Below are 25,575 nucleotides of genomic sequence, written 5' to 3'. Positions count from 1 at the left end.
GAAGCGGACAATGTCTGCCTAAATGCCCAGGCAGTTAAAAATCCACCGTCAGGGGCTGCCTGGGTGGCCTCAGTGGGTTAAGCCTCTGCCTTCGGCTCGGGTCCTGATCTCGGGGTTCTGGGATCGAGTCCCACATCGGGCTCTCTGCTAGGCAGGGAGCCTGCTTCCTCCTCTCTCTCTCTTTCTACTTGTGATCTCTCTCTCTGTCAAATAAATAAAATCTTTAAAAAAAAATCCACCGTCACTGTGCTCTTTGTGCTTTTCTGCAGCAGCGAGAGGGGCATTTTTTAATTATATGGGTCTAGCGTGAAAACTCAAAAGAAACTGTCTTCTTTCCTCTACTTGCTTGGAATGCCTGAAGAGAGGCAGAAAGAGCTCAGAGCAAAAGCAGGATTCAGCAGTGTGGAAAATGGATGATCTGCACGTTGAGAACCATTCTCTGACCACAAAGGAGGTGGCTTCTCCTTCTCCCCCTTCTCCTCCATCTTCCTCCAATCTCCTCCTCTTCCTCCACTCTCTCTCTCCTTCTCTTTCTTCCTCTGCGTCCTTTTTTTTTTTAAGATTTATTTATTTATTTTAGGGAAAGAGAGAGAGAGAGAAAGCATGCAAAAGAAGGGGCTGAGGGAGAGGGAGAGAGAATCCTCATGCAGACTTCCCCAGTGAGACTCCCCCAGTGAGCACAGAGCCTGACGCAGGGGCTTCATCTCTTGACCCTGAGACCATGACGAGAGCTGAAATCGAGTCCGCTGCCCATCTGACTGAGCCACCCGGAGGACCCGCCTCCGTGTACTTTCTGTTGCGGTAAAACATACAGGACATAAAGCGTACTGCCTTAATTGTTTTTTAAGTGTGCGATTTGGTGTCATGAAGTATAGTTACAATGTTGTACAGACATCGCCACTCTCATTTCCAGAACATTCTCATCCCCTAAACTCTGTACCCGTTGAAGAATAACTTCCCTTCCCCCATCCCGAGCCTCTGCTAACCACTGTCCTACTTTCTGTCTCTATGAACTTGGCTACTCATAGAGGTGAAACCATACACTCTGTATCCTTTTGTGACTGGCTTATTTCACCAGGCACGATGTTTTTAAGGCCCCTCCATGGCTGTAGCATGTATCGAAATTTCCCTCTTTTTTAAGCTGAATGATACTCCATGGAGTGGATACACCACATTTTACATCTCCTTTTGTTGGCTGATGCAACACTTGGGTTGTTTCCACCACCCGGCTATTGTGAATACTTCTGTTATAAACATTGGCATGTAAGTATCTGTTGAAATTTCCACCTGCTGTTCTGGATATATACCCAGAGGCGGAACTGCTCAGTCATATGGTGATTCTATGTTTAACTTTTGGAGGGACCTCCCTACTGTGTTCTGCAGTGGCTGCACCCCATTTTACGTTCCTGTCAGCTCCACACAAGGGATCGGATCTCTCCACATCTTTGCCCACGCTTGTTAGGTCACATTAAAAAGATAATAATAAGACCCATCCTAAGGGGTGCAAAGTAGTATCTCACTTTTTTGTGGGTGTGATTTTGATTTGCATTTCTCTAATGAATAGTGACTCAAGCATCTTTTCATGTGTTTACTGGCTTGCTCCTTCTTTTTAAGGAAAATTTTTTTTTAAAGATTTTATTTATTTATTTGTCAGAGAGAGAGAGAGGGAGAGAGAGCAAGCACAGGCAGACAGAATGGCAGGCAGAGGCAGAGGGAGAAGCAGGCTCCCTGATGAGCAAGGAGCCCGATGTGGGACTCGATCCCAGGACGCTGGGATCATGACCTGAGCCGAAGGCAGCTGCTTAACCAACTGAGCCACCCAGGCGTCCCGCTCCTTCTTTTTAAATAAAAGCCATCAGCTCCTAAAAAGCCGGCATGTGACCTTTCTTCAGGGATTTGCAGCCACATTGCAAAGGGCTGGTCCCTAGTGATTCAACACTTGGGAGGAGAGCAGGGCTGGAAGAGCCCAGGGGAGACACACTGGGCAGATTTCTGAAAAGAATGAATATGCGAATCTCCCAACTCAGTATAATTCACCTACGACGTCCTGAGTCCTCACCCATGCCCTAAAGTGGGAAATGTGGACACACCCGTGTGGGGACCGTGTACCAAGCACCTGCTGTGTTCGGATATAGTGCGCGCCCCTTAGTGCCCGCCATTTATCACTTACGTCATCTGGGAGATGCTCAACTCCTAGCTGAAGAAACGGGCCTCAGAAATCTTTGGCAATTCACATGCTATTCAATGGGAAAGCCGGAATTCAAGCTGCACTCAACTCGGTCTGTTTTACTCTGAAGTCTGTGTTTCCTCCGTCTGCCTGTGTTGTCTGTAGCACCTAAGGAAGTGATATCCCTGGCCCCAGGACGTTTACAATCTAGCAGAGGAACCAAACCGACAACACATGAGGCCACTGGAAAGGAAGATAATTCACAGCTGGGGATCTACAGGGCTTCACAAATGTAGAGAATGAAGAGAGAGGGTGTCTGGAAGGTCTAGTGCATTCTCAACAACACTTATGGGACGAATGAACAGCTCTGAGTTTGAAGGATTATTCGGGTAGAATGAGAAAGGTCTTGCAGGCTAGGGGCACAGGTGGAATCCAAAAGCGAGGGTGGGTGGTAGATGCGCCTCCAGGACTAGGACAGCGCCCCCTAGCGACGGTATCATCCCAAAGGATGGTCCCTGGCAGATTTCCTGTGGGCGGAGTGTGGGGTCACCAGAGAATCATGGCCAGGAACTGATAATTAGAATTAAGACATTAAAAAAATTTTTTTTTGTTTTTTTTGGTCAGTGCGATGTGGTAGTCTTTAAAGAATCTTTTAAAATCCCATTTAAGGGGCACCTGGGTGGCTCAGTGGGTTAAAGCCTCTGCCTTCGGTCCTGGGATCGAGCCCCACATCGGGCTCTCTGCTCAACACGGAGCCTGCTTCCCCCTCTCTCTCTCTGCTTGCCTCTCTGCTTACTTGTGATCTCTGTCAAATAAACAAAATCTAAAAAAAAAAAAAAATCCCATTTAAATCAGGAGCTGAGGCAGCATTTTCACACAGACACAACTGTCGGGCTGCTGTAATGAGACAGGACACATGCTGTGAGCCCCTTCACTCATTGTCCCCCCCGGACTCCTGTGCAACCATTGGAGTGTGCAGCCTCTGGGCGGTGGTTTCTGCCTGTCCCGCATCCCAGACGCAGCCCAGAGTGAGGGGCATGGCCAGAGTTGGGGCCAAGACTCCCTACCCATGACAGAGATCTCGTGAGAGCCTACAGTCTAGAGCTGTGGTCCTCAGGCTTTGGGTGTTATATGCTGGTAAAGAAAAAAGAGAGAGAGAAAGAAAGAAAAAGAAGAGAGAAAGGGAAAGCGAGAGAGGGTGGGAGGGGAAGGAGAGGAGAGGAGAGGAGAGGGGAGGAGAGGGGAGGAGAGGAGAGTTGGAGAGGAGAGGAGAGGAGAGGGGAGGGAAGGGAAGGGAAGGAAAAGGAAAAGAAACAGAGAGACTGACATAGGACTACAGCTTATAACTTTGCCCCATAAGGACATTCAAAACATACACCATCATCATCACCATCATTATCATCAACATTTTATAAGAGAAACTTTTGTATGCCATTAAAGTTAGGAAGTGCAGGATAAGATGAGAAGGGGAAACACTTAAGAACCACTCAGGACGCTGCCCTCACTGTCCTCCCTTTGGAAGGGCCTGTAGATGCCTGGACAGATGACCCTGGATCTGGGGCCCCCTTGGGGGGTGCTGTCTGTACTCTGTACTTCCCATTCCACCTGGAGCAATTCCTGGGGGGGGGGGGTTCATGTCCTTATTCCTCAAGAGTAGATGTCCGTGAACAACAGCTCTGGGGCCACACCTCTCTTGCTCTACCCCCGCCCTATATATTTTTGGGAGTCAAGTCACACTGGAAGACGGCTGGGCCCATTGGTTTCCACGTGCTTGCGGGCGACTTTTCCACTATAATGGTAGATTTGAGTAGTTACAAATCCCAAAAGATTTGCCATCTGGCCCTTTTGAGGAGGTTTGTCAATTCCTGTTCAAAACTCAGGAAACTCCTCCTATGGGAAGTTTGCCCTGAATGCTAGCTACATTCCCCCTTTCCCTGAGTTAGCCTTCTCCTTCCTGAACCTCCATACATCCTCCACAGGGTGGGGAGCCCTGCCCACCATGTCTGCACCCACAGCTCCCAGCTTAGAGCCTAGCACACGGTGCACAAATATCACAAACCCCAAGAAAATCCAAAACAGGTCAGAAATGTCTAGGTGGGAAGGGTCCCACTGTGTGATGCCCAGGCAGGGTCTGGAAGGTGGGCTGCGGATCTGTCAGAAAACCGATCAGAAGCCACTGACTTGTTTGTGATGAGGCCATAGGGGCTGTTAGTCAAACACGCAGGTGTGTGGTGGACGACACCTTTCAACGCTGGGGTCTGGAAACATTAACTTACTAGGTTCTTAGTGGCAAAAATGTTGGGCGCTACCAATTTTGATGACTTTTCACCCTTCTTCAGTGAAGTGCATTCAAAGATGTGAACTCCTCCTACTTCTTACAGATGTGGGGTTCCACAGATAACCCCAATCCTCCCTTCATTAGCCACAAGTGTTTTACGGAAAAACATCCCATCATTCTTCAGCTCAGTACCCCTCCCTGTCAAGCATCTTCATCCTTCTCAAAATGCAACCCAAGATCCTTACTGCCTTCCCTCCAAACCCCTCACTCTACCTTTCTTGCCATTCCTTCAACACCCCAAGCACCGGCCTACTTCAGGGCCTTTGCACCTGCTCCCTCTACCCAGCTCACTCCTTCACATTCTTAGGGCCCCTGCTCAGGCGTCACTTTGTCGGAGATGCTCTCACCACCCCAACGATCATTCTCCACCCCAACCACACCTGCCATATTGCCTAGATATGTATTCGTTTATTTTCTGCTTCTCTGACGCTCCCCATTGCAGTGTCGGCTCTGTGAGGTCAGGCTTCTGGTTTTGTTCCCTGCTGTATTCCCCGTATCTAGAACTTTCAAAATATATTTTTGAATGAATGTATGAATAAAGATAGGATGGGGAAATGGCTTAGCGGTGCACCACAAGGAGCTTCCTAAGCCATCACCCCTGACAGACAGGCCATTCCCCCTAACGGCTGATGATGCTGGACCAAAGTCTTTTTCCCCAAATTCATCAGCAGATAACTCTCTGCTCCCTCCAAGGAAAGAGAACCTTTACGTATTTTTCCCGTGCTTTTCCCTCTTGAGGGGTGGAAACTTGAAGTGCTCTTCAGGAACAGATGTTCTGGGAACAAAAATCCCCCCACAAGTAGTGGGGGCACATCAGCTATCCTCCCTGGAGTCTTACCACATGCTAAGTGTCCTTCTAAGCACCCTGCACTGTCTACACTGCTTTAACCCACAAAGCAGACATTGGGACAAGTACGATGGTGACTCTGGCTTGCAGGTAAGGAAACTGAACCACTGCGTTACTTGCTTAAGATCCTCCAGCGGAGAAATGGTAGAACCATAATTTGGGATCAGGCAGTCTGACTCCAGACCTGGGCGGTTAGCTGTTACCCACCCTTATTGCCTTAAAAGTACTTGCACAAATTACTGCAGGGGATTTTAAGCCCCAGTGGTTCATATCAGGACGCCAAGGCTGTACAGTGAACGTGCAGACCCGGTCTGGAGCCTGTGCTGTCTCCAGCGGCAGCCCCCACCCAGGGTACTTGGTGGAAAGAACACCCAAGGTCATGCTCAAGGGTCTGGGTGTTGTCTTCCTCTCCTACGGCTGCCCAAACTAATTGTCACACACTGGGTGGCTTCAAGCAAGTTTATTCCCTCCCAGTTCTGGAGGCCAGAGCCTGGAACTGAAGTGCCAGGAGGGCCGGGCTCCCTCTGAAGGCTCGAGGCGGGGAATGCGGCGTGGCCCCCTCCAGCTCTTGTGGCCCTAGAGATTCCTGGGTTTATGACAGCATGTCCCCCCGCCCGCCTCTGTCACGTCTCTCTCGTGTAAAAACACACCTGCCGTTGGATTTAGGGCCCATCCGAAATCCAGGATGAGCTCATCTCGAGATCTTTAGTTACCTCAGCAAAGACCCTTTCCAAATAAGTTCCCACTCGTGGGACTTGGCCATATCTCTTGGGGGGACACAATTCAACCCACTCCGGGTGTCTTATGTGTGACACATAAGTCACCTGCTGTCCTTGGGCCTCTCGTCCTCCCTGTCTCCTTATCTGGAGGCTGCTCCCAGATCGCATTTTTGCGCCATCCCCTTCCACTCCTTGGGGACCTCATGAAAATGTGTGGCCCTTCCCTGGCCCCGGGGGTCAGCACGTGACTGACACTGGGCCACAGTCTCTCTGATTCGATAAACTGAATCCTGAGTGGCTTGACCATGAAGGTGGCCAGAGCACTCTGTCCGGCAGCCCTGCCCTGCAGGAACCGTCCCCTGGAGACATGCCTCCTTCCTTCTGCCTGATGGCTCGCCCCCCACCCCCGCTGCTGCTCTGTCCCCTTGACTGATGACTGCTCCCCAGCAGCTGACACCTTTGCTGGAGAGGGTGAAGAGCTGCCACTCTCCCAAAATAGACGGTGACACAGCGGATGGTAGATTGAGATTAATCTCTTGCCCCTTGCCAACAAACAGGCCTGCAGCCAGAGGATCTCTGGGGCCCTCCCTGCTGAGCCAGCGTTCCCCACCCAACCCCAGACCTGCCTAACCCACATCAACGAAAAGCTCTTCCAAGCACTTTTGTCATTAAAAATATATTTTTTTGTTTTCCCAACTCCACGTAGGCAAAGCCTATGAATTCACTGAAAGAACAGAAATAAACAAAAGGAAGGAGGATAAAAGGACCCATACATACATACATATTTAACACGCTGGCTTATACCTTTTTCGATTTCTTCTGTGCATCTGCGCACAGATATCACCCAGGTAGAAATATACTCTGCCGCTCTGTTGGGTAAGCACACTGGGAACATCTTTCCATCCGACCAAGGTCATTGCCAAATGTCTTATTGATTGATTGATTTTTAAGCAGACTCCACACCCAGTGCAGAGCCCCAGGCGGGGCTTGAACTCACGACCCTGAGATCGAGACCTGAGCTGAGATCAAGAGTCAGACGCTTAACCAACTGAGCCACGCAGGCGCTCCTGCTCCCCAAACATTATTTTAAATGGCTGCAGGCACTGTACTGTGTAGCTGAGCCATGATTTCCTTCTGCAATCCCAGGGCCCTTCCCGTTCTTTCCTTACTAGAAGCAAGGCTGCTATGGGCATCTGTATACACATTCTTAATTATCTCCCCACGATGCATTCCCACAAGCCGAGGACCGTCCCTGCACTTGTGGCGACAATGGATTTTGTTACTCGTTCATCTTGGCTGATCTCAAAAGCCATAAAAGAGCATAACTGCTGATGTAATCTGCATTTCTCTGATGACGAGTAGAGCTCACTGTCGTATCATGCGCTCATGGGCCATTCGGAGTGGTTCTTCTGCAAACGCCCTGCCCAAAACCTATACTAAACGCTTCAAGTTGTGAGAAGGCCCCAGTGTCAAGGAGGGTTAGAGAGAGAGCGTGGCTGATTCTCTCCACCCAAACTAGCCAGAGCAACAGCTCCCAGGGAAGGAGCCTCCCCTCCCATCTCCTGAAGAAAGGGACCAGCATGAAGGCCCTCTGGGGACCCCTGGGCATTCGTCCCACTGCTCGTGACCAGAGCTCACCCTCCTATCACTCTCCTCTCCAACACTCTGGGGTTGGAGGGCTCCATGTGGGCCAGGGGCTGGTTTCCAGAACTCCAAACCCAAAGAAGCAGGAGACAGAAAGAAGCAGCGCATTCTTTCACAGGCCAGGTCGGACTTCCAGCCACGGCTTCCTGATTTTGCAGCCCTGTAGAAGGTTAGATCCAAAGGTATCTGCGCCTGTCACCCCACCCCACATCTCCCTTTTATTGGACCTAAAGGTGCGGGTCCCATGGCTCCTTGCTGCAGCCTCTTGGTGTCACAGTGGAAGACTTTGTGGGGAGGCACCCCTGCATGGACTGCAGGGGGGCGGGGTGCTGGGAACACCAGCTCTAATTTTCTATAGTGCTGGCCCTTGTTCTCCACCATAACTTTCATTAAATATGGGCTGCGGCATCAGGGGAAATTCCCAATTGTCCTCCCTGTCTCAGCCGCAGACACTTTGTCTGATTAAGTAATCAGCTGGCTTCCACCAGAGGAAGAGACATCGCAGCATCAGGTCAAGGGCTCCTGCTTGGGACTGTCTCCACAGACCACGTTCTGTAGAATGGGCAGCAGAGAGCAGTCAGTCCTACGCCAGGGTTGGGACTCTGCTATGCTACGCTCCAGCCTGACTGGCAGCCCTGGACCTCAGGACACCCACATTAGTCACTGCACAAGGATAGAACATCGACAGACTCACAGTGCAGTTTCCCAGCCTGTCCTCCTCCTGGTAAGAAATGAGCAGGGATGATCACTGAGGGCTGAAAATCTTTCTCTGCGAAGGCGTGCATGCGTTTCCACTACCACCACCAGCATCACTGTCAATGCCATCACCTTGACCATCACCACCATTATTACTTCCACCACCCGTCCCATGTGCACCATCTCCACCACGATGTCCACCACCTGGCCTGGTTCTATCAACTCCACCGTGTTGTCCACTACCTGTCCTGGTTCCACTATCTACAACATGATGTCCCGGACCTGTCCCATGTACACCATCTCCACCACAATGTCCCCCACCTATCCTGGTTCCACCATCTCCACCATGATGTCCCCCAACCACCCTGGTTCCACCATCTCCAACATGATGTCCCCCAAGCATCCTGGTTCCACCATCTCTACCATGATGTCCCCCAACCATCCTGGTTCCATCATCTCCACCATAATGTCTTCCACCTGTCCTGGTTCCATCATCTCCATATCTCCACCACAATGTCCCCCACCTGTCCTGGTTCCACCATCTCCACCACAATGTCCCCCACCTGTCCTGGTTCCACCATCTCCACTATGATGTCCCCCACCTGTCCTGGTTCCACCATCTCCACCACAATGTCCCCCACCTGTCCTGGTTCCACCATCTCCACCATGATGTCCACTACCTGTCCTGGTTCCATCATCTCCATCATGATGTCCCCCACCTGTCCTGGTTCCATCATCTTCATCATGATGTCCTCCACCTGTCCTGAGTTGTGGGATGTTTGGAAGTGACCACAGGGCCAGAGGTTGGAGGGAGGGACAGGGGTGTCATTAGAAACAACCTGGGCGGGCAGAGAGGCCCTCACCTTTATCTAAGGCTCTGTTTTCACATGTGGGGAAACGGGAAACCAGGAAAGGCCAAAGGAACCCAGACACCTTGATTTCAGCCTGCAAGACCTGTTTTGAACTTCTGGCCCACAGAACTGTAAGATCATAGATCTGTATGACCTTAAGGCCCTAATTTTGTGGGAATCTGTTACAGGAATAGTTTCCTGTAACACAGCCCCCAAGATCACGCAGTGAGTCAGAGGCAGAGCCCCGCTTGGGAATGGACCCTCAGTCCCGAGCACCCACAGCAGTATCACACTGAGACATATCGGATGCTCAGAGTGAGCCTCTGGAACTGGGGTCCTTGGGGAGGCGACACGGGCATAGATTTATGGCTGATAATAATAACAGTGTTCATTAGGGGCTTTCGGTGTGCCAGGCGCTGTGCCAAGCTATGAATATTATTGTCCATATTTTACACATGGGACAACTGAAGCACAGAGAGGTTAGTTATCTGCCCAGACTCACACAGCTAGTATATAGAAGAGCAGGGTTCAAGGGGTGGGGTCTCTAAATGCAAAGCCTGAGTTCTCAGACACTGTGCCACATACCCGTATGGTGACGGGTGAGCAATATGAGGGTACGGCAGCAGCCTGGAACTGGGGAGGGAGGCTGGGCTAGACCTTTGTCTGCGTTTTCACTGGTTCACTGCATGGCTTTGGACAAGTCACTCGATCTCTCTGAGCCAGTTTCCTACCTGAAAATGAAGAAGGATAAACTAGATCACCCCATAAGCTGAGCTTGAGTTTTCTGGAGTGCGTCCTCCAAGAGAGCGGAGTTTTCATCCAGATCACTGCCACGTCCTTCACGCTTGCAGCCGAACTAGTTTTCACACGTGTTTCGTCTGCTCCGGTTTCTGCGAAGACACTCAGGTGATCTTTGGATTCAGGCCAGGTTCCGACTCTGGAAAGCTTCCTGACCGAGTCTGGTTCTGAGCCCAAAGCAGAGGCTCTGGACCCGAGAGGATGGGCTCGCCGCGAGGGGACCCCGGTTTCCGATATGAGAGTTGAGAAGCTGCGCAGGGGCCCGTGACGGAGATCCTGGAGCCAGTCTCTCCGGGTCACACCTCCACTCTGGCTGGTGACCCGGGCAGAGCTACATCAACCTGCCTGTGCCTTTGCTTTCTTACCTGTCCAATGGGGAGATGTTGGCTGGAAATGTACTCCTTAGACAACACCAACAGACCTAGAGCTCTGCTGTCCCCTGGGGTAGCGCCTGGTCACATGCTGACAAGGTCACATGTGTCCAGTCTGGACTGAGCTGTGCCGCAGGTGTCAAATACACCCCAGACTGTGAAAACTCGGTGTGCAAACACAACGGGAAAAGATCTCATGAATGACTTTTCCCTTGACGACAGGTTGAAAAAAATTAACCTTCCAGATCTGCTGGTTCAATAAAATATTAAAATTAATTTCATCTGTTCATTTGTGGCTCACTTCGTCTTTCCACTGGGTGGGGCTGCCCTGGGCTGCTTAGCTCAGGGCCTGGAACATGGTCAGACACTCCGTTAACGAGCTATGGGAACAGCCTGCTCGAGAGAACACCCGATCAAATAAACAAGAGCCTGATTTTACCTTTAGTGCTTATTCCCCTTTAATCAAACGCAGCAGAGGGATTCGCTTTGACATCATAAAACCTGACTGACGGCTGGACACCATTTTGGAGGCTACTGAACCCCTGCTCCTGGGGGTTTGCTGGCCATCCTTGGTGTTCCTTGACCTGTGGAACATCGCCTTGACCTCAGCCTTCTCCCTGTTGGCGTGTGCCCCAATTGGCCCTATTTATAAGGACATCAGTCCTACTGGTTTAGGGCCCACCCTTGTGCCCGTATCCTAAGTAATTACATCTGCAGTGACCTCTGTCTTAATCATGTTTTTGACTTTCTGTGTTTTATTTAGCTTTGACATCTTGGGGCCCCTCCCAGGGTCCGCCACTTCCTAGAGACAGTAATCAACCAGTTTGAAAGCACATTTTTGCTAAGCAATCCGTCCAGTCCCAGTCCACACCCCCATCCACCTTTTTTGTCAGATTCTTGCAGTCTGGAATGCTCACCAGGGCCAGGGACTGGACACTAGGGGACCCCCACCCCAGCCCACAGCCTGCCCAAATTATTCAAACTAGCCAACCCTCCCCCTTCCTCCTGCAAAACCCACAAAAAAGATTCTTGATTGCACTTTCCCATCGGTCCCTCTGTCCCCTGTCCTTGGTGTCTCCCTGCTTAGCTTGCACACTTCTTGTTTCTAGAGATCTGTATTAAACATCTTCCTTCATACAGTCATTTCTGTGTCTGCATGTCTCACCACATCTGATTAAAACAAGCCCCAGCTACATTTAAAATAACCCTATCGCCAAATAAGGTCATAATCTGAAATACGAGGGGTTGAGATATGAAGTAATCAGATCTGAGGACATATAATTTGGGGGAGACATCATTTAACCGGTAGCATCCCCCTGCCATCATTCCTTGCTCAAGAGTCTTTAAGAGCTCCTCAAGTCCGGGTCCCAGCCGGCAAGCACGGCCCACCCAAGCCCACCCAAACCCGGTTATTTGAAGGGAGTCCGACAAAGGGGCTATTTACAAAGGCGTGGACTGGCCTTCAGAAGTCAACAAAGTCCGTGCAGTCCCCAGAGCTCTACCACTGGGGAGGGGAGGCCTTCCCTGAAGGTATAAGGGGAGTGGGCGGTTATCCGAACCTGGAGAAGCAGGAAGACAGAGCTGTGGCTAATGTAGATATGTGCACCTGTTTGTCTGTCGCGGGTCATATTAATAAAGGTAAGGTCGGGGAGGGGGAACATAATACTTAGGCATTGTACCAACACAGAAGAGCACATCGAAGAAAAGGAAGAAATGAAAAACTCTATGCCATTCTGGAAAAGGCCAACCATGGAGGCAGTAAAAAGTTCAGAGTTTCCCAGAGAGAGGGTTCAGGAGGGACGGGACAGGTGGAGCACAGGACATTCTTAGGACAGTAAAATTACCCGTATGATACCGTGATGGCGGATGCCCAACATTATCCACCTGTCCAAACCTATCTGTACATCACCAAGAGGAAACCCTAGCGTAAACTGTTGGTTTCCATTAATACTAATGTAATACTATCAATGCTGGTTCCTCAATTGTAACAAATGGACCACACTAAGGCAAGGGTCAGTAATAGGGAAACTGAGGGTGATGGGGCCTATGGGCACTCTCTGCATTGTCTGCTTAATTTTCCAGAAACCTAACACTGCTCTAAAAAGTAGCCTATTCTTTTTAAAAATAAAATAAAACCACTCTTTCAGCCAGAGAAAATCATCAGTGGCACTTGACTGCCTACCCTTTCCAGCCATTTTTCTTTTTTTTTTTTTCCTTTTTAAAAAAGATTTATTTATTTATTTATTTAACAGAGAGAGACAGCGAGAGAGGGAACATAAGCAGGGGGAGTGGGAGAGGGAGAAGCAGGCTTCCCGCCAAGCAGAGAGCCCAACGCGGGGCTCGATCCCAGGACTCTGGGATCATGACCTGAGCCGAAGGCAGACGCTTAACCATCTAAGCCTCCCAGGCGCCCCCCAGTCATTTTTCTATGGGGCTCAGTTCTTTCTCCTGACCTCCTAGAGGGGCTCCCCGAAAACCTCCCCAGCCTCCCCACCCCTGCACTGGCTGGGAGCTTCCTTCCTCTCCTCACCACCTCCTCCCTGTGCTCCTTGCTTCTGTCCCCACTAATGAACATTAAAGCCGAGGTTTTCCCCATTATCTAACAGTTCATGTGACCTGCAATGTCCACCCTCTCCCTCCCATGTCCCATCAAGGGAGTACAGAGAGTGTTGGCCCCCCACTGTTGTTCTGCGGTTCTTGCCACGTGACTATCCAGGGGCCCGAAGACCCATAAACCACCCTCTTGTAATTTTATGGGTTGACAATGGTCCTTCTCTTGCAAGTGCTCCCCATTTCCTTCTAAAGCTCCTTTACGTCAGTATTTCTCTGCTCACCGGGGGGTGACAGGCGAGGAAACCGAAGCCCAGAAAAGCCAGTGACCTGCCCAAGTCAAGGAAGTAGCAGCAGAGCCAGGATGTCCTTGACCCTTGGCTCTAAGCTCCTAAACCCTCAACGCGACCATGGGCAGCTTTCATTTCCGATGCAGATAATCCCTTATGATGGTTATGTTTAAAACAGATATCCTGGGGTGCACAGGTGGCTCAGTGGGTTAAAGCCTCTGCTTTCGGCTCAGGTCATGATATCAGGGTCCTGGGATTGTGCCCCACATCGGGCTCTCTGCTCAGCGGGGTGCCTGCTTCCCTTCCTCTCTCTCTGCCTGCCTCTCTGCCTGCTTGTGATCTCTCTTCCTCTCTCTAATAAATTAATAAAATCTTTAAAAAATCAAAATAAAACAGATATCGGGGCGCCTGGGTGGCTCAGTGGGTTAAAGCCTCTGCCTTCGGCTCAGGTCATGATCTCAGGGTTCTGGGATCGAGCCCTGCATCGGGCTCTCTGCTCAGCAGGGAGCCTGCTTCCCTTCCTCTCTCTCTGCCTGCCTCTCTGCCTACTTGTGATCTCTGTCTGTCAAATAAATAAAATCTTTAAAAAAAATAAATAAAAATAAAACAGATATCATCTCACTGATGTCTTATGAAAAAGCAAGGCTATTCTAATACCTGGGGGAGGGGGCAGATCTTCTCTTGATATGAAGAAGCAGAAGGGGACATACTCTTGCTCCTTATTTAAAAGACAGCTGCTGGTGGGTAGGACCTGTGCCACAGGAGCCCACCCCAGAGACTCTTGCCAGGAGCTGGGGGCTTTGGGCCGTCTCATCCCATGACCCTACAAGGAAGCTGGCTCAGGAGGGTTCAAAATCAGCCAAAATCAGAGCTAGAAGGAGTCTTCACCATTATCTAGCCCAGGGGCCAAAAATTGGAAGTCAGCAGGAGGGACACAACCACCAACACATTTTAGGAAGCTTGGCCAGCACAGTGCTCTAAGCTGTTTTTCATGTGTATGCGCTCTCGGTTCCATTCCCACCCATCCTTCTCCCATGACTCCCACCTGTTGCCCCAAGGGGCATCTGAGGTGATCTAGGGCAACTGACGGAGGGACGAGACCCGCAGGCCCCACTGCTAGCTATGGACAGAGCCAGGACGAGGACCCCGATTCCTGCCTCTTTGGTTTGGGTTCACCTCTGAGAATCCTCCCTTTAATCTCAAGGGGCCCGCAGCTCCCTCAAGGTCCTGACTCATGCCCTTGGCAGTTATCCCATAACCAGCCCCGAGGATGGGGGAGATGCGGCCCCAGGCGGTCCCTGGTCAGCAGCCTCTGAAGCGCAGGGACCAGGCTGCGAGCCAGCAGCGAGCACACGGTCCCCGTCTATGCGGATCTTCGGACACTTGGGGTCTGACCGTCAGTGCTGAAACCCAGTGGGACCTATGAGGCTGTGAGTGTAGCTGTTCCCGGGGGCCCGGGAACGTTAGGGGACATATCTGCCATCAGACAGTGCACTGGAAGCAAAGCCATGGTCACGGATGCCTCACGGTGGCCTGCCCAGCCCCCTCCCTAAACTCTGCCCCATGCCCCGGCCCCTGTTTTCGTGTCACCACAGCCATCCCCTCCCCTGCCCACGTCGAGAGGGGTACAGCCAAGCCAGATGCGGCCTCCTCCTGTGACCAACAGAGCTCGGTGTCTCCGGGTCTCAGCGGGTCTCCTGGCTGGAGCAGCGTGGTTTTGCCACGTGTGTGAGAACGTAGAGAAAGTCTATCAACGTGTGGAGAGGAGAACGAAGAAGCGTGAGAGGCAGAGAGGAGAGCACGAGAGAGGCTCTGCGCTGGGCTCGGGGGGCTGTGGGGTTTGGCCAGGATCACACGGATCTGGAAAAGAAGCCCAGAGAAACTTCCTGCCAGGCCTCAGCCTCTGCTGGAAAATGTTCTGGGTACCCCGCAAAGGCACCCGATCCAGGTCCTCACGACAGATGTACCCATGGCTCCTGCTCCCAGGTCATCGACACTGCCAGCCCGGAGGTGACCAGGCCTGCCCAGCCCAGCCTTCCAAACCACACGGAATACCGCAGGATTCTGGGAGAACGGAAACTGGATAACCCCTGGCTGTGGGGCCTCATGCTCTGGGGCTGAGTCACCCAGGCACCCGTCAGCCTCAGCTAACAGTGACACAGGCCTCTCCAAAACAGATCCGGCTGCGTCCCCCGGGCTGCCCTGGATGGGCAGGAAGGTGAGTCCACTGGCCCCCGTCACCCAGCAACGAGGCCGCCCTTTGGGTTAACTGACAGTATGGCACAAGCATGTGACATTTTCAGAGAGATCCAGTGTTTGGGACGGAGTCGCAGGACTCGGCTGGGCTCCCCGGGAGCCAACAAGACAAGGCGAGTTTGCCTTAGGTCACGTTCACGGCTCACTTCCCACCGGGACTCGAGAGCCTGGGGCCCGCCAAAGCCGACACTCGGCCCGGACACCGGTAATGATGGGAAAGGTGATACCCCGTGACTCCACTCTAATTAAGAGACGAGCTAAAAACGCATTAGCTTGTGCACGCAGGACAGGTACAGACCTGTCAAAGGCACGAGAGAGGTCACGTGCAAGAGGGCTAAGACCCCTGTCCGCCTCTGCTGCGAACATGATTTTCTCAGGCGTATAAACCACCCTAAACATCCACCCGATTGGTCAGATTGAAGCAATAAGATGTCACTGTTTCGCCTCCCAAGTAGAAAACATGTTTCCAAATAATAACACACCACACTGGGAAAGAGATGGCGAGACAGGTCTTCCCCATTTGCCAATGGCACAAGCTGCCCGGGGTGCAGTTAGGCAAACATGTTTCTAGAGGTTTAAAATAACCATCGACCCTCACCCCGCAGGTCCACTTCAAAGAATTCACCCCAGAGAAATAAAATACCAAGAGGCATCCCCAAGCTTTACGCATATGGGATGTTTGGTTTAGCACTGTTTATGTACAAAAGTAAATAAATAAATAAATAAAGGAAAACAAGCCCCATTTCCAACAACAGGAGGGGTTCAATGAAGAGATCCATAAAATGACATATTACGTGGCCATGAAAGGTTACGTTTTCAAAGAACTGTAATGGCAGGAAATTCTTGCGGCTCAATAAGAGAAAAAAAAATCAGCAATAAGATCCACAGTACCACAGCAATTTGTTTAAAAATGTATATGCACGTAAGAATAAAACCGGAATAAAATACAGCAAAGCTTTAGTAGCGGTGGGATTCAGGGTGGTTTCTGTTTCCTTCACGATACTTCTCTACATTTCCCACATATACAAGGAGACTGTTATGTTATAGTTAGGGAAATAAAACTGCTTTGATTTCTATATTTTTTTTTAGAGATTTTATTTATTTGACACACAGAGATCACAAGTAGGCAGAGAGGCAGGCAGAGAAGAGGGGAGGAGCAGGCTCACCGCTGAGCAGAGAGCCCAATGTGGGGCTCAACCCCAGGACCCTGGGATCATGACCGGAGCCGAAGGCAGAGGCCCCAACCCACCAAGCCACCCAGGCGCCCCTACTGCTTTGATTTCTAAAGGGAAAGAAATAGAGTCACCTTGGAGTCACCTGGGAGAAAGGACCCATGTTACCTCCAGCAAGCATCAGCGCTGGTCCCTTCGGCTGAAATACTGGTTACTTGGCGGTATGACAAGACGACCCCACTCATCTGACTAAGCCAGGCCCTCATCATGTCGGACATGAGAAAAGGAAGTGGGGTTACTGGCGAGGGGGGCAGCTCCCCCAGGGAGCGGTCAGTTGGGCCGGGAAGAAGCGGTTCATCATGGAACCCTTTCAGGACCTTGCTGCCAGGACACCCCTTCTTAGTGAGGGGTTCAGGAACCCACCGGGGTAGAGCCTTCAAATGCTTGAATGCTCCAGGCACTCTAGTGGACCTTCTCCAGGAGGCTGTCCCCTAAGGGGCCAGGGTTACAGACCCAAAGCATGAGCTGTGGCCCCCGGTTACTCCTTCCAGGCCCTCAGCCCATCCCTCCCCATAGCTACATGTATCAAGATCTTGGGGTGCAAGATGAGGTCAGGTCTCTTCGGTGGTACCGCGGGCTGTGATCTGTAGGCCACATGCATCATGGTTAGAGAGGGAAGGGAAGGAAGGTACCTGGGCAGTTGGGCCTCCCACTCTGGGACCGGTACCCGCCTCCCCTGTAACCCACTCTGGGGCATGGTGTAGGCTGTCACCTGGGTCGTCTACTCACTCTGTGCACCTCTGAAGCTGATCACAGAGGCAGCCCCACCTTGCCTGTTGCTATGATTTCTCAAACCCAGTAGCCATTCCTTCTTGTAGCTCCCAGAGCGACACTGGGGATGGGTGAGATGTCCCGTGAGCCCAGAGTCCCGAATGGTTTGGGCGCCCTGCCCTCACCCTGCTGCACCGAGACACGGCCCCCTAGATTCCAGCAGAGGGGTCTCTAGAGGGACCTGGCCTCCCCAGGCCCTCAACTTTCCAATCCTTAATATGATGACAATATTCCCTTCCCTTGAAACCAGACAATTTTAGAGTTAGAAGGAGCCTTGAAATCCTCCTACCCACACTCCTTTGCTTGCCAAAATAAAAAAATCTCGGAGATGTTTCTCTTGGTTCAGCTTCTGAACCAAGACAAGACCTTGGGTTTCTAGAGATGAACCAAAAGGCCCTCTCACCTCCAAGCAGTTCTCAAGCTTCAGGGTATACTGCAAGCCCGGGGTGGGGGCCGGGGGCGGGATTAAAAATGCAGACCCTGGGCCTCACCCCCCAAGCACCCATTCAGTAGGCCTGGGGGAGCACAAGAATCTGCATTTCAACCTAGTTCCTGTGTGTCTTCATTCCCCATCCACCCCCCTGGGCTCCTATAAGGAAACCAGGTGCTAGGCCCGCAGGGAAAAGCTTTAAAGCCTAAGGGTGTTACCCAGCTGTTCTCTATCTCCCCCAAACACTCCCCATTCTCTCCCCCTCTACCCAACGGCTCAGCTGAGTGATTTCCAAGGACCCTTGCTTCCAAGTCTGGAGTCCTTCCTACTTAAAGAGAGATGGTCGCTGTTGCAAATTGCCTGGGATCCACTATCTCACGGGAGAACCACCAGCCCAGGTGAAGGATCTGGGGCTGGGAGGAGGTCGGCCAGCTGCGACCCAGGGCAATCAGAGATTGGGAGGGGGCAGGGTTGGGGACAGCCTCACCCTCCCTCCTGATCTATCAGAAAGAATTAGGTGTAGGGTCAGACACTCCTGAGTGCACTCATCTCAGCCACTGACTATACGACACCGTGACCTTGTGCAAACCACTTCCTTTCTTTGCACCTTGGTGGATAAACCGTGGGTTAATTTACGTGCCAGTGGGTTAAGTTACCTGCCAGGCACAGTTGAATGAAAGGGGATGGCACCTGTCTATTACCGAGTGACATCCATCACAAGGTCAGGCCACCAGGTAAAATATAGGATGGCATATATTATGCTGAATTTCAGAAAGCGGCAAATAATTTTGTGTGTAAGTATATCCCAAATATTGCATGGGACATACTTATACTAAAATAGAACTTGATGTTTATCTGAAATTCAGAGTTCACTGGGCATCCTGGGGGGTTTTCTAGTTTGTTTTCTTATTTTAGGTTTGTCTGCTTTGTTTGGTGCTAAGTTGGCTAAGGGGCATTTCGGCAGGCATCCCCTCACCCTCTTCCTCCAGCCCCAGCACCAGTGGGACAGATCCTCCCGAGTCCCCAGACCCGGCCCTGCTTAACCCCCAAACGAGCCTGGGTGGAGGGGATCTGTTGCCTCCAAGGCATCCCTTCCTCCACCCCCCCGGGGTGTGCTCCGTGACCGAGTGCTCCCATCAGCACGGTGACCGCACAGGAGGCTAGCCTGGCAGACGAAGACATTTCTGCAACTGTCAGAGCCAGTCAAGGTCACTTGCTCTGCTCCGTTCTGCTTCTCTGGGGGAGGAGGGAACGGGGAGGCGAGGACAAGGCAACCAGGACAGGATCCCTTTGCTTCTGCCTTTGAGTCCCCTCTCCTGGGAGAGGCAGGGCACTTGCCTAGAAAACCCTGGAGCTTAGGCCTCATGGAACCCAATTTTCCTTGGCAGGAAGTAGGTGGCCACATGGTGGGGGGGGGAACCTGTGTCCCCCAGCTGTTGTTAACCCTCTGTGCCGTCACCCCTCTGGGCCTTCCAGTTAGAAGAGGATAGTAACAACAGCACTAACACTTAGATCGCGCTGCTCTGTGTCAGACACTGTTCTAAGAACTTCATATATAATACCTTTTTAATCCTCCCAGTAACCCTAGGAGGGGGGCACCAGCATCATCTCCATTTCACAGATGAGGAAATGGGGGTATGGAGGGGTCACAGAGCTAGCAAGAGGTCGAGGCAGGATTTGAACCAAGGCTGGGCCCTCACCCACTTTGCCCGGCGCCTCTCGGAAGATAGAAGGAGCGCAAGGCAGGAGGAGGAGGGAAGGGACGACAAGGACAGGTGTCTAGCAAGCACCGAGGCTGTGCTAAGCAATCGCGCACCCCCGACGGAGCTGATCTCATTCAAACCTCACCGCAAACAAGGTGTGGGATGCCGTTATGGCATGCTGAAGTCGGAGGGAAACTGAGGCTCAGAGAGAAACGTAAGCGGAAATCAGAACTCAGCTGTCTTGCATCAAGGCCCATGCTCGTCCCCTTGCTGCCCACCTGGCTCTGGTTCATGGTTCTCTGGACACTGCTCTGGCCACACACGTGGCAGTCCACAGTGAGGCCACAGCTGCTCTTGGCACACACATACTCCAACCACCCTTGAGGTGCCTGAAGTCCTCGTGCTCCCTTCTCGCTGCCTCCGTCTCTCCCCACTGAACCAGACCAACCCTCAACCAGGGCCAGGACACTGGTCCTTGCTCTGAGCCTGTCCATTCTTTCCCCCAGCCACACATCCCCACCTGGTGTCCCCTTTTCTTCCCTCTATCATGGGCCGGCCGTATGAGGAATAACATCCTACAGTCTCACTGTTCTTTGCATTCACCCAGGTTAGCTGGTTTTGATCCTAACAACCACCAGGTCAGACGGACCACCTGGTGTTGCCCATGTCCTATTTTCATACAGGAGGAAGATGGGGCTCAGAAAAGTTAAGGGTCCTGGCCAGACTCACCCAGTCTTTCCACCAGGACACAAACCTCTGTCTTCTGACTCTATGACCAGGACTGTGGAGGGATCTCAGAAGTCAACCAAAGCATTTTAGAAATGAGAAGTCAGAAACCCAGACAGGACATGTGGCCTGTTCAAGGTCATAGCCATCCATCCGTGGCAGAACTGAGAATGAAGTCTGCAGCTTTGAACCCTATAGCACCTTGCCCTCACGCGAGAACACATGGAACTAATGAGACCCACTCAACTAACGACAGAGGTTAACGATGCCCATTCCACCCAAAAGCAAAGACAGGAGAGATTAGAACCAAGGCATACCCCCTTCCACGATGAGGTTTTTATCTGGACATTCCTGTCTCCAGGACAGTCTTCTACTGGGGCAGGGAAGGTGACTGAGGGCAGGTCAGACCTTTTTAGGACTTGCTCCCCTGGTAGAGGCAGCCTGGGCTGAAAATGCCAGTTCAGGGGCCTGTGTCTGCTGGGGAGTGATGGCCCCGATGCCTGGGGTTCATGCTTAGTAAAGTATGGAGTGAAGAAGGAACCACAGGAATTCAGGGCATAGAGGAGCAACATCCTCGAGATCCAGGAAGTGGAAAAAAGATATACCAAATTTAAATCCACATCTATGTCACTTTTTATAACGTGCGCCTTACAGCTCTGGGTCCTATTCTGTCAAACCCTTGGGGGCAAGATCACTTGGGACTGAGGCCCACATGCCTACCCCTGGAAGCCTGGGATCCACGGGAGGGTACGGACATTCTGCCTGCTCCCCGTCCTGCGGCTCATCTCTATGGATGCTGGGGTACCCTCTTCTCGGCTCTGCCTCTGCTTCCCTCTGCTGGGCTTTCCACGGCCCCCTGACAGATGTGCCCTCTGTGTTTCCATCTGCCAAAGGGATCTGTACGTCCATCCGTGTCACCACTGGAAAAGCATACCAGGAAAGCAAAGGGTGCACCAGCCTGCTAAGGTTTTCGCGTTCAGCTTTTCACATCTGGTCTGAAAACCCACAGAGCTGCAAATCTTCACTGCATCACCAGCTTTTAGCCGGCTGCCAGTATTCCTCACCAGGAATATTTCTCATCGCTTTTGGATGGAAGAGCAAACCTGGGAGCTCAGAAACAGACTTGCTCAGGCTCTGGAAGCTACTGGAGAGCCCCTAGAACTGGCTGGATCTTTCGATCGATGTTCCGTGTAGCAAGAATAGCGCTCAGCCTTTCCCACACAGGAGGGTGTCTTCCACTTAGGAGGGGCCCATAAATAACCTGCACCCACCAGTCCTGGGACCCAAAGCCCAGTGAGTTGGTCTCAGACATGGGTAAAGGAAAAAAGGGAGGTCCCTAACTTCGGAAACTGAGCTGCTGGAGAAACAGGTGGAGAAGCATGGCATCAGGGCTCAAAAACTCCAGAGAATCCAGATGTAAGCCTCCCCACCCGCTTTCCCTGGCAGACTCCCAGGCAAAGTTCAGGCTGGAAATCTGCCAGGCTTATACCTGAGCAACTGTCCTGGGGCAGTTTCTCCCATGCACCCGAGCTGGGCTTCCAGACCTGACCCAAGACCCCTGCCACCCCGGATGCTCCCTGATCCCCCTACCCTCCCATCCCCAGCCGGGTGTGTAGCCCAGCCTGCCTGCAGGCTCACCTTTCGGCAGCTTGGACGCGTTGTCCTGGATCCAGGAGAAGAGGTGGGCAAAGTCGCAGTCGCAGAGCCAGGGGTTCCCGTCCAGGCGCAGGGTGCGCAGCGCGGGCAGCGCGGCCAGGGCGGCCACGTTGAGGCTGCGCAGATTGTTGTCGTTGAGTTCCAGCACCTGCAGCGACTCCAGGGTCTCGAAGGCGTCCTCGTGTACGCCCGCCAGCTTGTTGTTGGCCAGGCTCAGCTTGACCAGCCTCCCCGCCGAGCGGAAGGCGCCCGCGCCCAGCTGGGTCAGGTTGTTGTAGCTGAGGTCCAGGAAAGCCAGCTTGGCCGAGCCGCTGAACGTGCCCTCCTCCAGCGAGCGCAGCGAGTTATTCCTGAAGTCCAGGTACACCAGGTCGCCGTAGAAAATGAAGAAATCCTCGGGGATGTGCTGGATGCGGTTGCCGGCCACCAGCAGCTTGCGCACGTCCAGGGGGAAAGGGTCGGGCACGCTGGGCAGCCCGCGGTCGCGGCAGTCCACGGTGTGCGGGTCGGTGCAGGCGCAGCCCGCGGGGCACGCGTGTCCCGGCCGGAGCAGCAGCAGCAGCAGCAGCAGCAGGAGGCTGCAGAGCTCGAGCGCGGCGGCGGCGGCGCGGCCGGCGGGGGCGCGGGGGGCGGCGCGGGGGCGCATGGCCGGGGGGACCGGAGCGAGCCGCGGCGACTCGGACCTGGCTCTCGGAGCGAACCCTGGCGCGGGGCGGCGCGCGGGGTCCCGGCGACCAGGCGCTGGGAGCTGGAAGGCGGCCGGGGACGGCGTGCGCCCGGGCGCGCGGGGGCGACCTAGCGCAAGGCGCACGGACTCCGGGAGTCCGGGGCGGCAGGGACCGAGATGGGAGAGTCGGGGAGGGAGGGGCGAGGACTCGCGAAGGACTTACCGGGACAGGAAATTAACCCGCTGGAAAATCCCAGGGAGAGGCGGGGAGCGATAAAGGTGGCCGAGTGGCCGGCGCCAAAGCGGCCCCACCCGGGCAGCTTTTGTCTGAGACCGGGTAATAAGACCTGTCGCGCGAACTTGGCCAGGAGCGCTCGACGACTAAGTTCAGTTACTGAGCGCCCCCCAGCCCAGCGATTTCCAGAGGGCGCGTTGGGGGCCTTGCCCCGCACCCCAGCGCCCTCCTGGTGCCAAAGAGCGCTCCCCCTGCGCCAACCCCGTTGCCAAAGGGAACGCGACCTGGGTCCCTCTGGCTCTGTGCCCGGGGCAATCCCGGAGGGCTCTAGAGCCGCTGACCTAGGGTTGGGCGGAGCTCCTGAGTGGCTCATTTTCCCCTCCTCACTCCGCCCACCCGCACTTGACCCATCTCAGGGAGGCACTAGGGGTCACGTGCGGCAGGCAGCTGTGGCCTGAAGGAAGCCAGGGCTTGTCAGCACTTTCCATGTTGGCTGGAGCCTGTCAGGAACTGGAATCCCCCCTGGCAGGATTAGACCTGGCTGCTAGTCTACAAGAGGCACAAGGGAGAGGCACTGCGGCAGGGGGAGGCACGGACAGGGGTCTGGCTCCCAGTGGTGAGGCCTCTGTTCCAGGGCCTCCACCTCTAGGGAAACCCTGTGTCCCATCTGTGGAATGGGAAAGGGTAATAAGTATGATACTGGAAGGAGATTTCTCTCCAGGGAACACTATGCTCAAGCCGAACTCCTCCCCCCACCCCCCAGCTCCTTTAGAAATGGTTGAGAGGTCCCCACAGAGCCACCAAGAGTTTGCCCTGCTGCTGGCTATTTTGGTCCAAATACCATGGAATTGACAAGCTCCCAGAGAACCAAAATAACCCAAGGAACAGCTGTTGGGCAGGGGCCCCCCAGAGACCCTGCCCTGGTCCCTGGCCCCCACACAAATGGGTAGAGGGTCAGATTCTAAAACCATAAGAGCTAAGCCCCAGCTTTTTCCCAAAGGTACATGCAGTCTCTGTGCCTTCCGATGGATCAAACACCTGAGCCTCCGGGACGGAGCCAACAGCTCAACAGATGACAGGTGTTTGCAGAAGACCGGGATGGGGGTGGGGAGGAGGGTAGGTGGAGAGTTCCAGGGAACAGCTTCTGGGGTCCTCCAGCCCTTTACCTGCTTCTACTCTGAGCCACCATGCCAGACCTTCGGAATCCTCTGTGCCCCTACTTTCCCAGGGTCCCCCGCTTGCCTTTATCATCCCCAGGTGCAGAGGATCCACCCCCGCTCTGGCATCATCCTCTTGAAGAGGCAGATGCGGGAGGGAGGGGCTCATCTCAATCCTCCTAGAGTGGGTGAGCGTACCCCAGGCTTCATACATGATGTGTTACTTCAGTCTCAGACAAAGCACAGGCGGGTGGCAGAATAAAAAGGTCCCCCTGTTGCAACTCTCCAGGAATGCCCTGAACCCATCTGTGACACTCTCTGCCTTTCCAGTCTCAGGCTTGGTTTCGGCTGCTCACTCCGGTACTGAGGAGAGCCCCTTTATCCCTGGCTTGGGCCCACAGCATCACAGCTTCATGGTATCTGTGTTTGACTGGGCTCCCAGCTCACACGTGTGGACCCGTGCCCCTGTGTGCCTCCATGGGCACCAACCAGCCCTTCCTGCAAGGAAGCTGGCTGGCTGCGGCCCTGGCCTGGGAGTCGGGCTCCTGAACCTGGTCCTGGCCCACTACTAGTCACAGAAACTTTCATGGGCCACCTGATCTCCCCTGGGAAACATTTCTTAGCCTGGGGTCCCTGGGCCCCTTGGTGATGAACACTTTTCAGAATTTAAAAAAAAAAAAAAATCAGGTGAAACCGGACCTTTATCTGCAAGGAGGCCACCCAGAGTAAATGCTGCAATTCTTGGTAATGGACTTGATGGTAGCACTGATTCTTTTGTGCTGTGCAAAAGCTGGCATTCACGGATGACTTTGATTAATGAAAATGGAGATGCGTTTCTACGTACTAAATGCAAAGGGTTTAGCAAGGGCTTTCAAAACAGGGGTGCTTGGTGGTAAAGTAAGGAAAGGGGCTTCTGCTAATGAAACTGTTGAGAAACACCACTCCTGGCGTGGATCTTTCTCATCTTGGAACTTGGGAGAAAATACTGGCTCTCCTCTCTTCCACAGACTACGTAAGGCCCACGTGGGGAAATACTGGTAGGAAACATGATCTAAAGAATATTTAGAGAAACTGCTTATAAAAGTGGCCCTAACCATCTGTACCCCAATGTTTATAGCAGCAATGGCCACGGTTGCCAAACCGTGGAAAGAACCAAGATGCCCTTCAACGGACGAATGATAAGGAAGATGTGGTCCATATACACTATAGAGTATTATGCCTCCATCAGAAAGGATGAATACCCAACTTTTGTAGCAACATGGACAGGGACTGGAAGAGATTATGCTGAGTGAAATAAGTCTAGCAGAGAGAGTCAATTATCATATGGTTTCACTTATTTGTGGAGCATAACAAATAGCATGGAGGACATGGGGAGTTAGGAGAAGGCAGTTGGGGTAAATTGGAAGGGGAGGTGAACCATGAGAGACTATGGACTCTGAAAAACAATCTGAAGGGTTTGAAGAGGTGGGTT

General features: G+C 52.8%; 1 protein-coding gene across 1 annotated transcript in view; it reads right to left on the bottom strand.

Annotated features, from left to right (window-relative positions):
- Positions 1-25,575, bottom strand: part of LOC111154832 (leucine rich repeat containing 38) — a 36,483-nt gene that overhangs the window by 5,590 nt on the left and 5,318 nt on the right. Inside the window, exons 3-4 of the mRNA XM_022514761.1 lie at positions 22,936-23,039; positions 22,028-22,840 (exon numbers count right to left, since the gene is read on the bottom strand). Of these exons, the coding sequence (XP_022370469.1) occupies positions 22,028-22,840; positions 22,936-23,039 (917 nt within the window). The remainder of the gene's footprint in view (positions 1-22,027; positions 22,841-22,935; positions 23,040-25,575) is intronic.

This window comes from Enhydra lutris, unplaced genomic scaffold (genome assembly GCF_002288905.1).
Source record: "Enhydra lutris kenyoni isolate GAN:26980312 unplaced genomic scaffold, ASM228890v2 scaffoldscaffold38, whole genome shotgun sequence".
Classification (NCBI taxonomy): Eukaryota; Metazoa; Chordata; class Mammalia; order Carnivora; family Mustelidae; genus Enhydra; species Enhydra lutris.
Note: the sequence above shows the minus strand (reverse complement) of the source record. Positions and strands in the feature narration are given on the sequence as shown.